The sequence below is a fragment of the Anopheles arabiensis genome, chromosome 3 (genome assembly GCF_016920715.1).
Source record: "Anopheles arabiensis isolate DONGOLA chromosome 3, AaraD3, whole genome shotgun sequence".
Lineage (NCBI taxonomy): Eukaryota > Metazoa > Arthropoda > Insecta > Diptera > Culicidae > Anopheles > Anopheles arabiensis.
In genome coordinates, this window is record NC_053518.1 from 87,518,069 (window position 1) to 87,532,208 (window position 14,140).

Below are 14,140 nucleotides of genomic sequence, written 5' to 3' on the forward strand. Positions count from 1 at the left end.
TGGATGGGTCCCATTTTCTCGGCTCGGCTTAGGAGGCTTCTGCTCCTCCACTTCAAAGAAAGCCACACACACACACACACACACACACACACACACACACACACACACATACACATAACGGATAACAATTGGCAGTAACAAAAAGCGTCACAATCGCTAACGAATGAGTGACACGCCGTACAGGCGGATGGGTTTTGGACAAAACAGCCCCAACACACTCCCAGTTCCAGGGTTCCAGGGTGCGTGACGGGACCGCGGAAGCATTCCCATTTCTCAGAAGCAAACCAGGCGGCGATGACGATGACGACACAACGACATGACGACGCGAAAAACGATCGTCCCGTTCCGCTCCGTTCCGGCTACCGAGCCGGCCAACCGGTTTCTTCCTTCGGACGGTCCCGGTGCCGAGACCTTCCTGAATGGACCAGTCCCTCGGTGGCGGCGCGCAGGCGCCTACTAACGCCATCGTATGCGCTTTTGCTCTGCTGCCTACGCTCGGCAGCGACTTCCTGGTCCATCTAAAAACCCATCCTCGAGCCGTCCACCGAAACCATTCACACACACATACATGGATGTAGTGTTTTGCTCCCTCTCTCTCTCTCTCGGTCTGCGTGAAACTCAACAAAACACGCCACCGTATCTGGGTAGCTACGGCCACTCACGGAAAGCTCCGAACTCCGATGAAACTCACTCAGTGCAAAGCGGAGTGGGCGAAAATGACAACCACGCGCTTCAAGGCGGGGAGCGAAGTTTGGCCCGAACGCCCGAACGCCCGAGTTGGAGCCCGATTATCTCCCCCATCCCCACAGGAGCTCGCTCCAACGCCGGGGACCAGGCCAGTAAAACCGACACGAGCACCGTTCGGTTCCGTTCATTCGCGTTCCATCCCTTGACGAGGCTAGTAGGGTGTTCAAACGGTCCGATAAGCGCGCGTCATGGCCAAAGCGGCCTCCCAGGGTGGTCACACTTACCCCCTACTGAGCAGCAGCAGCAGCAGCAGCAGCAGCAGCAGCAGCAACACCAGCAGCAGCAGCAGCAGCAGCAACACCAGAACCAGTAGCAGCGTACTATTATTAGTTCACTAAGGTGCCCTCCATTCCCGCTGAAAGCAAGCAAACGAAATTCCCCGTGTGCCGAGATTCCCGTGACGCGTCCGCTAGTGATCGATTCAAACTATTTCCACTACTCTTCCCCCATGAAAAAAAAACAAAGCTCCCACAAAACGGGGGACTGTGAAAACGTATGAAGGAAAAAAAAACAACTAGAAAGAAAGAAAATAGGAAAAATAAACGGTGAAAAAGAAGTGTTGTTATTGCCTAAGTAAGCGTTGTTTGTTGTTGCAAAAGGATAACTAGATCGCAGCAGGCTGGTGAGACGAGCTGACGACAGTGTTGTACAGTCTGTGTGTGAGTGTGTGTGTACGTGCGTTATGCACGCAAACCTTGTGGAGCTGTGGTGAAAGTGTCTACCGCAAAAACTACAATTCACGCGAAAAAACTCTCGAAGTGACGAAAGCAAACCAAAGCAAAAGAAACAAGGCCATTCCCGTTGTGACAAAGCTGCACGGCTCCCAGCGTTAGTGCTCGCACACTGTCTGTCGTTGCGTGATATCGATCCCGAAACGGCAAACAGGCTGGTGGTCACCGGCCTCCTGCCTTGCCGTAATCTGTAATTATCTCGGCAAAGCGTGTTGAGTGCTGAACCACGCGACATTTCGCCTGTGACGTCCGCGGGTCCATGTGTGTGAGTGTGTGTGTATGTCTCCCGCTAAAGCGTGTGCATGTGTGAGAGTGTGTGTCTGTGTGCAAGCAAGTTTCCTATGCGTGCGTGTCCTTCAGGTGCAGTGAACGTGCAATGAATCGTGCCAACGGTTGGGACAGCAACCGTTACGACCTCACACGACCCGAAGCACGCCCGTGTTGCAGTGTTCTGTCAGCCGCCAGCAAAACTACTAGCCACCCTTACCCAACACCACACCTTTGTGCGTGTGGCGGTGTGTGAAAGCGCACCGAGTGAAGGGTTGAGCCGTTTATCGTTCTCCAGTGCGAGTGAGGTTGTGGTTGTTTTCCATTGCTTTGGAGCGCGAGACTAGATCCTAGCGGATTGATCGAAGATTCCCAGGCAGACAGTAGAACGAGTGTGTGTGAGAGAGAGAGAAAGAGTGCATGTGAAGAAGAGTGTACCCTACTGTTGCTCGTTCCGATCGCATCGGTGTGCTATGCACGCAGTCGGCTGCTAGTGTGTGACGTGCGTGAGCGTGCAAGTGTGCTCCATTAACCCCAGTGCACCCCTTTCAGACATCCGACCTCTCGTCGCGTTCGATTTCGGGACTGTCGTGGTGCGGCCTCCCACGGGAATGGTTGCCGTGCGAAGGTAAAAAACCCTGCCGAGCGAGTGGTAGCGAGTTCCTATTCTGCAGTAACTCCGGACGGTACGGACACTGCGGCGCAAGAGGGAGAGCAAGCGGACCATAGGGGACATTGTCTTCGACCTTTTTGAATTTCTTTGCGAAGCGTTTCGTGACTGGGACTTTCAAACGGCCCCCGTTGACCTATACGCACATATACACATTTACACACACGCGGCAGCACACGCGCCCGGCAGAACCTGCTAAAGACCTGTTGAATATCGGTAGCTTGTGGCAATAGAACCATTGGCAGGAGGTGTTCGTGTCTGGATCCATCACCGACACACAAACATACACACAAACACACACATACAAAACATACACACACGGGCTACACGGTGAGCCTGCACGGACAGGTCCCAAAGGTCCCGGAAGTACCACCCGGACGCGACGCGGCACACAAAAAGAATCATCCATCTAGCTCGGCATCCTCGTGCAGCCTCCAGCCGTCCCCCTCCCCCCTCGCATTACCCCAAGAACACTGCCCCCTTCCCCATCGGGTTCGTGCGTGTGTGTCCCCCCATCGGCTAGTTTGCGTTTGCGAGTGGGCGTGTGTGGCAGCAGCAGTGGTGAAAAATGATCCGACCGATACTACCGATCCTGGCGTACATGAGCGTGCTCTCGAGTACGTACTCGCTGCACATGGCACGCGATGCCTACATCAAGCCACCGCCGCCGCCCCCGCCCGCACAGCTGCTCGACGAGCTGGACGACATGTCGGAGCTGCTGGCCGAGAACGGGGTCGACCTGATGCGGCCGCTGATGGGCACGGTACACCAGAAAACACACGCCGGAACTGGCACCGGCGGCGGCGGTGGCGGTGGCGGCAGTGGAAGCATCATCAGCATCGGCAGCAGCAGCAATGGTGCGGTGGCGCTCGGCACCATCAACCACGTGGCGAGCAATGAGCTGCCGGAGCTGAGCCCGCCGCCCGCCCATCTGCCGGCGGCGATGCGCCACGGTCCGATCGGGCCGCTGGTCGGGCAGCCGCCGCGCGGCCTGCAGGAGCTGTTCGGCGTGCAGACCAACTTCGACATACGCGCAGCGCAGCAGCAGCTGTCCCACGGTGGACCGAACGGGGTGGCCACCTCCTTCGACCTCAACCAGTCCGCCTCCGCCAGTGGTATGGACGATCGGGATGATGATAATCGTGTCGGTGGTGGTGGTGGTGGTGGTGGTGGTGATGACATCAACGGAACTGGTGCTGGTGGTGGTGGGGGTGTTGGACAGGGAAACGGTAATCTGCAGCGATCGGCAGCTAGCAGCAAGCGTGCGTCACCGACCGGCAGCCGCAACAAGATGATGGCCGACTCCGGCCAAGATGGCGGCGGCGGCAGCAGTAGTGGTCTGCCCTCGATCCCGCACGGCATCGCGAACCAGATGATGCTGCGCAGTACGCGCGGCCAGCGGCAGTACGATGTACCGCAGATCGGTAAGTGAAGTGACCTTTACATTTGTTTTGTAATTGATAAGGAAGAAAATGTCTTACAATGTGACCTTTGAGTGGGTTCTATGCGATTCGTGTTCTGTCTCGAATTATCGAAACATGCACAGCTTAGTTAATGTATGTTACGAGCATATTTGGTGTGCATTTGTTTGAAATTTTCTGATGAAATGGTTAATGCTAATGTGTTTCATTTCATTGGTTGTATCGTATCAATTTTCTTCGTGCAACTTGTCTGAATGTTTAGCGTCATTGTAATCGTTGTGCGTAAGTGTGGGACTATATAAACCATGTGTTGTAATCGTATTGTAAATTGTAGATATCGAGTGGGCTTCGAGGTCCATCGATTAATTAATAAATATATAAATATACATACAAACTCATAAGAGACATTCCCGTGGCACAGTCGTCAACTCGAACAACCCAACACAGGGTTTCGAATCATATAAGGGAATAGTTCAATCACTTGCAAATGTTGCAAATCGATAGTAGAATGTTGCACGCATACTGTGGAAATTTGCAATCACATAGTGGAGTGTTGCAATCGACTAGGGGACTTTTGTAACCACACTATGGAGGCTGTAGGTGCCGCTGTAAATACCCAAAAATATTTTTGTCTGTTTTACTAGTTTATCATGTTTAGCTTTAACTCCGGTGCAGGATTTATTTAGCTTATCATTTGTACTGCTGAATGCCACACGAAAACAACTTCAAATGATATTTTTGAGAAACCAGCATCGGTATCTATTCGAAGCTTTTTACACCAGTATCCACAGTCTGATGACAGCTCCCCAGTACGATGGCCAGAATTCTCCTAGTCGATTGCAACGCTCCCCTACAAGAATGCAAACTTCTACAGCATGCTTTGTGAAATGGTTTTAAACATTTGATCATAAGGAAAATTATTTGGCATTTGATAATTGATGTGTCAAATCAGTACAAGTTGCTCAAAGAACACTCAAATAGAATTCTGGCTAATTAAACGTCGTATGCCTAATTTCGCATCGAAAATGTTGACAAACTAACTAATTATATTGAATTATATCTAATGCCTGTACTTTTTACTCGTACGTTATTTGTGTAAGTCATGAAATCTGACCAGAACAGAGAGAGAGAGAAAGAGCCAAGGTGTCCTCGTTTATAAAAGTAACTCTTAGCTTAACTCTCGTATAAAAGATAACACTCAAGGAAGCATATTTAAAGCTCCTTTGGGTTCAGTTTTTATTGAATAAACATAAAAATGTCCGTAACAAATTATTATTTACTTATTTGTTTAGCTGTTTTAAATGTGTCGCAACCGAGAGTTAATTCATTCTTGCCCAGGGAGACCTCACTAACATTAATTTTCTGAAACTTTATATTATATTATATTTAAATACTCATGTCCAACACACTTCTTTGATAGAGATTTTACTGACTCAAATATTTTGTTATTTTGAAAACTTTAATAATTTTGACCAATAAAAAACATTTCTCAAAAAGAGTTGGAAATTTAAGTGAAATATTGCATTACAAAGTTGTGTATCGTGAATATTTCAAAACATTTCTATAATACGCTTGATTTCCACTGATCAACAGATTGCAATTAATTCGCTAAGCTGCGTCATTACGAGAAGAAGTTATTTACATGAAGTTGCTTAAGAATCATTTAAAGATAATTGAATATACACATACACAACTTGTTGTTTTCCGGATCAATGTTTTTCAACAACAAATCTATTTCCTATTTATTTCAATAATTCAAAACATATGTTCTATTCTATACAGACATTCAGCTTCTAACAATCCATAATTCAATTGAAGAACCTTAATTCCTGTGTTCCCAAAACTGTCGGTCTCTCGCACAACTGTTTGCTCCATATTGCGGAGACAAATGCATCACAATGCAAAGCTTGCTGAACTTCAATTGCATTTCGTTTCGTAGAAACCGGCTCAAAGAGTTACCGTTCTCTTGCGCCACCAGTTCGTTTCCTTTCATCCATCCATATCCGAGATGCAGTGCGAGATGTGACATTCAAAAATGTTTGGTGCAACCATGCAACCATGCCCTGACTCAAGGGCGCTTCAATTTCCCTGTGCACATCCAACAAGTGCTCACTGTGTGGAGCGTGGTGGCCCGTTCATCGACCGGGACTCTTCCGTTCGTTGGAAATTAAATCAAACTACACACTAAAAATTGTTACGGCAATCAAATCAAAATAAATGCCATCGTCCATACCGTGACCGATTGTCCCTTTTGCTTTTCCTCGCCGGTGCCACACAAATCCGACCAACCCGTAGACCGTGTGTATACGTGATACACGTCGGTTGTCCCGTAGAATGTCGAACCAGCGTAGAAAACCATAGCAATCCGCGCACGGAAAACCGCTCGTTCGGGACCGGATGGGGTTAGGGAAGCGAGCTGGGGACAGGTTTTTCACTACCAGTGTACGTGTACCCCGATGCGGCGCGATATCTCTCTGCTTTGATGATGGATGGGTAAAGCGAAGCATTCCGAAGCACTCGAGCACGGTAAAAGCAAAAAGTAGGAAAATTTCCCCACGGTAAAACGAATGGTACGTTTTGGGTGGAAATATATGACCGTCTTCCCACAAAGAGCAAGCGTTCGATACGCCCCACACGGTGAGCATAATGTAAATTGGCCCGTGTGTGTGTGTGTGTGTGTGGGTGCACCTTTTCTGAGTTGGCGATATTTTATTTCCACATTTAATGATCTGTTCTCGGTGTGGGATTCTGCCACCGGTCGTTCTCAGTTGAGCTGATAAAAACGAAAAGTATGTCCCTAGCCTAAGCCTGGAAGGTTGACAGTTACCATCTGCACACAGTCGACTTCTTCGACCAAACCTCTACAAGCTGGCAGAAGGAAACGTGAAAAGTGAACCCTCCCACCGCAAACCGTAAGCACATTTGCGTCGGAGGCAAAAACGCACATAAAAGCTTAAACTGCGAGCGAGAGAACTAATACGAACCACACGGTAAGCAAAACATCGCTGCCCGCAAATCCTACAGGTTCCGCGGCGGCTTATTGGCTACGTGCTTGTGTAGGCTATGGGTGACAGCGTGTGCATTCCAATTCAGAAATGGCCGGGCTCGATCATTTCTTTTTGTTGCACATCCTTTCTCTCCCGCTTCGTGGAACAACACCCACCAGAACTGTGTAAAGCCGAAACGTGACGGGATCTACTGCTGATTGCAGGTAGTCGCTCAGGTGCTCCTTGCGCTCCTGAACAGCCACACTGCACTGGGACGCTGCGTTGCGGTGCGGACAAATTGCGGTCACATTAAGTCGATTTGGTGTGGTAGGTGGATTAAATTAAATTGACCTGTCACTTTCACGGCTGCCAGGGTTGACGGACCGACGGTTTCGATGGTTCCGATCGTGAGGCACATTCAAAAGTAAATGACGATTTACATTCAAATCAGTAAGTGTAAATTACAAAGCATTGAACCAATGGGACGGTGGGACTTATTGCCGTAAAAAGACGGTTGAAATTAAAAGAAAAACAGGTACAGGTTAGGATGTTGCCAATAACATAAAGATACACGAATATTTCAACTTTTTGAAATAACAGTACGCTTTACCTACCAAAAATTAACAATGATTATACTTGAAAAAAACAAGCAATTAGGATAAAAACCATTTTTCTGCTTTCCTTATTCTACTTATATGGATTCCTATAGTAGTTGATCTGAATGGTATATTATTGTATACAGATAGTTTAGAAAACTTCAACTCAAATCAGTGGTATCCAACCTGTCGTTCGTGGACTACTTGTCGTCCGTAGCGTGAACAGACGTGGTTAGCGAAAGCTTTGATTTTTGAAAAAGGAAAGCTTATTACGACACATTTTGTTAATTGTTTTCCCACAATCAAGGTAAAAATTTTCAACACGACAATAACTGAGAAAAAATTGAGTATTTCGTGTATAAAGCAGATAACGCGAATATAATTAAGATTTTTGTTATATTTTATCGTCATAAATGTTGCATTTTGATTATTATGTAAACAGAATTTCATCGCTTTACAAGTTATATAGGCGGAATGATGAAAAATTTCTAAAAATATGAAAAAAGAACACAATTCTTATAAATTAAACAAAATTGACTATTACAATCACTTTAGTCATACCTGAAACATTTTTGTGTTTTCTCTATCACCAAATTTCGATGAAATAATAGTGAAAAGATAAATGACATTAAACACTCTTGATACGTATTCTCATTGTCACAAGCACTGTAATAGTAATATAAACTGCTATTAGACATTCTTAATCAATAAATAACTTAACATTAACTTAATTTTACGAGTGAAACATGCGAAATTGCACTACAAATCATCAATTCTTAAGCCACACTTGATTGAAGAGCTTAATCGTGTTTTTACATTTGATTTGAGAAACTACGCACACACCATTTCATCTATCATTGTCAGCACCGGCCCATTGTACAGCGGCAGACACAGTTAACGGCCCTGTCGGCTCCGGGCACCGTTGGCACAGGTGCGGCATCATTTGGAGCCATACATTATAAGCACGGCGAAAAGAAAAGAAAAGAAAAAGCGTTTTTAAATTTCCAATTTCCAACAGACCTCCAACTGTTTGACATGTGTGCGCGCGTGTGTGTGTCGTGTGCCGGTGGACGCGCAAGCTGTTATTCAGAGGAATGGCTCAAAAGCTGGTGTGCAAGCCCGTACACGCTCATCGCTGTATCATTATCGCAACCCCCGGGGGGAGAACATTCCCAAGAAAATTCATTTCCTTTCGCCTATGAATAAAATTGGCAAAAGGTGTTTTTTTTTTTCATGTGCGCTTACCTTCCAATCCTCCTACGCAAGCACTCAGGCGGTAGCGTGGTACGGTGTCAAAGCGCAACACACTTGAGCGCCAACGAACGGTGCGGCGCTGCTGGAGCTCAACCGAAAATCGTCAATTTTCACTAATGGTGTAACGATGCCTTTTACATATCATTTTTCGATATAATCCACCGGCGTGGGAAGCAACCCACAGCGGTGCACGGTGGGGGACGCCTTTTCCCAACCCCTTGGTCGAATGAGTCGAACAGCAGGATTAGCGGGTGCGAGAGAAAGTGTGTGAGAGAGCGAGAGACACGAAAAGCCGTGAATGAAGACACATACACAGTGTGCGCGAAAGAGCACAACAAATGGGAGACGAAAAAAGAGAGAAAAAGAGCGAGAGCATTCGCATTTGCAGAGCGTCCATTTCCGCCGCGCGTTGTCCTTGGATGCGTATACGCAGGAGCGAAACAATCGCCTTGTTCTTCGCTACCTGCCACGTAACCTTCAGAATTGTCCGACTGGCAGGGAATGTCAGGGATGTCAGGGTGTCGGCCGGTCGGGCCGTTCTAACCGTGCTCGGTTCGGTGCTTCCGCGAAACTCACGCACCATTTGTTCACACTAACACACACACGCACACACACAGCGGCCATAGGCCGCGCGTTTGCTGCTTCGCTCCGATCACCTCACCTGTCAGCCGCACGCAGGCCACAGGAAAAGCTCACCTGTTGCGCAATTTCCTGCCGTCTGTCGGCTGACGCTTGCGTGTGTGTGTGAGTGTAACTCTTGCCCCGCTGAAACAAAGCAATGTACACATACACCAGCTCCAGCTTTTCCCAATGGGAGTGAAGATGGAGAAGGAAGAAACAAAGCGAACAAAAGTAAAGTACAGGCGCCGTTCTGAACCTCTGAGCTCCCCCTTAGCAGGAATCATTTTCCATCAGCTCGCAGTGCGTTGGGTCCACCTTTGCTTGCTCTGTGTCATGAAGCGGTCCACCAGCCACTTTCCAGGAAGCGCGTTCCACCGGCTCCAATTTTTGGGACATGACAAAAAGGGAGACAAACGCCATAAAATGGTTCATCTAGCAGACCGTTGGGTGATGAGCGAAACAAAGGGAGCATGGAACTCACCGAAAAAACAAAAATGCGATAGAAAAATGGCTATGCTACGCTACGTAAAGTTGTCCATTTTTATGTTTCTGCGGCTGATGGGACGATGACGGTGCGGTTGCTTACCTTTAGGTGGTTTCGGGAGGCCGTTTTCGGATGAAAATAATTCACTTCCTTCCGGGCTTTTGTGCTAGAGTATGTGGTTGTGTGTGTGTGTGTGTGTGTGTGTGGATGTGTTTTTGTGATGAAAGTTTCGATAGAACATCCCAAAACATCACGTTCCAAGGTCCAGCATGAATGCATGTACATGTGCGCCTGTGCGGCGGTGCGTTCGGTGCGTCATTGTATAACGCTGCTTTTTTTCTAGCTCTTTAAACTCGATGTTGTGTTGAATCTTTATTATGGTTTATTGCTTAATCAATTGCGAAAAGAACATACATACCAATAAGCAGAGGGCACTAACAGAAATAAACACAACCATTAAAATATAATACGTCATAAAAGCCAAAGAAGAGACTTTCGAAAGCCATTAGAATATGTTTTGTCGAATAAAAAGGAGATACAGAACACAAGTTGAAGTTTTTTCTGCTTTTTTCATAACCTTTCTCCTAACCGATTCACGTGCCTTAACTATAATAAAGATAATATTTTCCATACTGTTTCACATTCTGCCACACGAACGAAACGGCAACATAATACGAAATTCAGGTCGGCTTCCCATTTACACCCCGCGGCATTGCGAAACGGCTAACTTGAACCTGAGCGCACAAATTTCACCTCGATAACGGCAAAACTCATTACCGCTGGCGGTACGAATCATTTGCAAGTGAAATTAATTCTCGCTCATGAACGTCACATGTTCGCAATCGGATGGAGAAGGGCGCGAGGGGGAGAGGCAGCGTTTGTGGGGAATAAATATTCCTACCTAGAACTGTTTGCGTATGGCCACGTTCCCTACGCTCATGCAATATACATTCGCGCAACCGTACGCCATTCGCAACGCGCGCTCACACACACACACACACACACACACACACACACACACACACAGAGGAGCACGGCTACGCAGATCCACACGACATCCGATAAACTTCTCGCAAAGTGTTACAAATTATAAGCTCATCTAACGCCCGTTTTACCAACCGGCAGGGAAATCGCTTTGACTCCAAAACCTATCTGCCAGTTGAAACATTTACCCCGCACACACAAACACACACACACTCTGCGGCATGCACTGCATCTGTCATGCACTCACGCCGCAAGGGGTCGGGCAAAACCAAGCACGGTGCTAAGTTTGCAAGGATCAACCTCGAACACTTGTCAAAAGCCACGTACACAAGCTGGAACGGATCGACGGCGCGTCGGGCGTGGTAGATTAGCGACACGACACGTGGAAAATGTTCTCTCACGACGTTCAAACACAGCACGGGAGAAGAAAGGAAGTGTTTCCTGGTGCATCCTTTGGTGTTTTTGGGACACGTTACCGTAGCGCTGCAACATACGCTTGCTACCGTGAACGCTGCTTTTCCTTTTTGGCGAGGAAAAGATTATCACTTGATGACGAGGGTTTGGAAAGAGCGATAAGGTGGAACGGCAGGGCGATACAAGGTTGGGTTGAGCGCTCGAGCGGTGCAGTGTGGAGATTTATGTTGCCCTTAACTTTTATGATCCAACTATGCTGAAGCTATCAGACAACAAAGGCTTGCATCGAATGAGCTATGGATTAAATTGTCAGAAAGTTGCTAGTGGCATAGAAAGTACAAACCTAAAGCATCAAACTTTTCAAGCTCATTATTCAAGTGTCACTCATATTTAAGTGACTGTGTAAGTGACAGGAAGAATTGGTTGTCTGTTGCGCGTACTTGAAAGTAATAAATTAAGTAATGTCACAAACCATTGATGACGGTTGTCGTTACAACGCTTCATAAAACTCGAAATAAAAAGACTAAAACTAGTTTTAAGTCTAACATTTTGCTTACCCAAATCTTTAACTAATGCTAATGAATTTACTGCGCTCAGTTGAAAATAATAATTGCTCAACAAACTGCATTTATTGCCCTCCAGTAAGAGTATGATTTACAGTTAATAAGGTAATTGAATATCTTCGATTTAAGTTTACTGATGGTTACATCTTTTATGTGACTTTCACGTTTTTTGATAATCACTGATTTGCATTGAATTACGGACACTTGATTTACTTTTTTTTATTTAGTTTATTCGTGAAAATATAAACTCAATTTGTCATACTTCTGCATAACCCACTTCACTGGAATTTTAAAAATCACAGAGGATTTTCAATACTTTGATTCCAAACTGCGTAAAACTATTTAAATTGCAGCGACATTTTGATTGAATTTTTGAACTGTAGCATAAAACGCAATTGGCTTCCATTGATAATTACTTTCGCAATGGATATCGATGTACTCTAATTGATCTGGACTAAATTAGTAGGAATTCCCATATAAATTACTATGGAGTTGCTAAACCGAAGCAAAACTTTCAAGATTGTGAACTTATAGAAATATTATTTATGGTGACATTAGAGCAAATCAGAACTCATACATACTTTGTATTGATTTTAGTACATAATTGTACCTGTCCTTTCTTGAACATGTGAACTTTCGTGCACGTAGTTCAATCCTTAGGCAAAGACCATTATTTTGTACTAATTCTATATTGACAGAGTTTAGCTCAAATGACCCAACTTCAAAAAGGATTAATGCCTATTCTTCTACAAATTGCATTGTCGATTTTTATTTTAGAGTGAACAAACTTAAATCACTAATGATGCGAAGCGCATTTCAACGAGAATATTTTCGTTTTGATTTTGGTTAACACTTATTTTGTCTCTTTCGTTTTATTAGTTTGTTGTATAGTTTGTTGGACTAAAGTCGCTCGATGACTCTTTTTTGTAAATTATATTAATAAAAATAAATTATTTTACCCTAATAAGCAGTATGGGTAGCTCCTAGATATGGAATAAAAAAGCGCTAGATTTTGGACATTTAAATTGACTTATAGAACTTTCATTGCCTCAACGCGTATATGGGAGATATTTGCACGCAAATACCGCTTTCCATCCGATGAATCCATTTTTCTAAGCATTAATCCACTGTGCGCTGTTCCATTTAGTTTCATTTAGTGTGATGAACAAATTACAAACAATCCGACTATCAGCACGTAATGGTTATCGATTGTGAAAAAGAAACAACACATTTCACTAAAATTGTACCATTTATTGCACGCACACAACACGGAGCTGCTGTGTTTTAATCCATCTCATTTTTTGGATGATCCGGTTCGGCCGTCAGCTACAGGCATTTTAAGCCATCTTATCTGATGTGCTAAATAAATTATCCTTATCACCATTTCCAGCCCAACTACCGTGAGAGAGGGGGCAGCATAATCCTCTCAATCATCAAATCATATTTGTTTCCCCTACATTCCTGCTTCCTCTTAACCCTCGGTGCAGTTGTGTTGGGGCTCGTTTGGCTGTAACATCATCGCCGCCCAACCAGTAGTGCACCCGATTAAACGTAATTTGGATGGTATCCTGGAGCCAAAATCAACTAAGCCGTTTAAATTGATACGCGGGCAGCTCTTTTGGCGGTTTGAAATTAGCTACGCCTGGTCCGCGTTTCACGCTCCAAACCCCTCCCCATAACTCCATCTGTTGCTGCAGGATTCCGGTATCAATCTTGATTAAAATGGCTCCACTCTTTAATCCCTCCCCAATAAAGGCTTACCGAAGGGATCTACGCTATTTCGGGACATGATTGGGAGGGAGGAAAGAGCGATACACCGGGGGAGGAGGAACAAATGCTTCTATCACGTGGCATTAACGTTTCCGGACGGCGAAAAAGGTTTATTAAAAGATGAAAGGAACGTTAAATTAAGACACTTTTGTTGCACGATGCTGCATTCCATTTCATTCCATCGTTCCGGTGAGGGTTCAGCATAATTTGCTTAAAATGAAGCTAATAATAACTTACCCAAACTGCAGTGAGTACCTACCACCTGCTAAGCTCGGGATTGTATGGCATTCTTAGTATCGGGACGACAACGATACCCCGCGTTTGAGTCTTTTGCTCATTTTAATAATGGAAAATAAAGACTATTCCTACAATTCGCGCACACACACACACACGCTGGCATGTTTCCATTGTAGCCTGTTACTTAATTCTATTCCAGGCTTATGAAGCTCATTTCATCATCCAGCGCCCTGCCATTTCCTGCCGCTTGCCGATATGCGTACCAAATGGCTCTGCCACAGACAAATGGTAAACAAAACGGCCGGCCCCAGAAACTTGACACCTACGTGCGCCCGGAACGGACGACAACGCGCGTGCAAAGGCAAGGGCGTGAATGAGTTTACGATGATGCTGT

General features: G+C 45.7%; 1 protein-coding gene across 1 annotated transcript in view; it reads left to right on the top strand.

The window, feature by feature from the left end:
• Window positions 1–886: 886 nt before the first annotated feature.
• Window positions 887–14,140, top strand: part of LOC120902192 (PE-PGRS family protein PE_PGRS16) — a 54,888-nt gene continuing 41,634 nt past the window's right edge. The window contains exon 1 of the mRNA XM_040310747.1: window positions 887–3,839. Coding sequence (XP_040166681.1) covers window positions 2,984–3,839 — 856 coding nt within the window. The 5' untranslated portion in view covers window positions 887–2,983. The remainder of the gene's footprint in view (window positions 3,840–14,140) is intronic.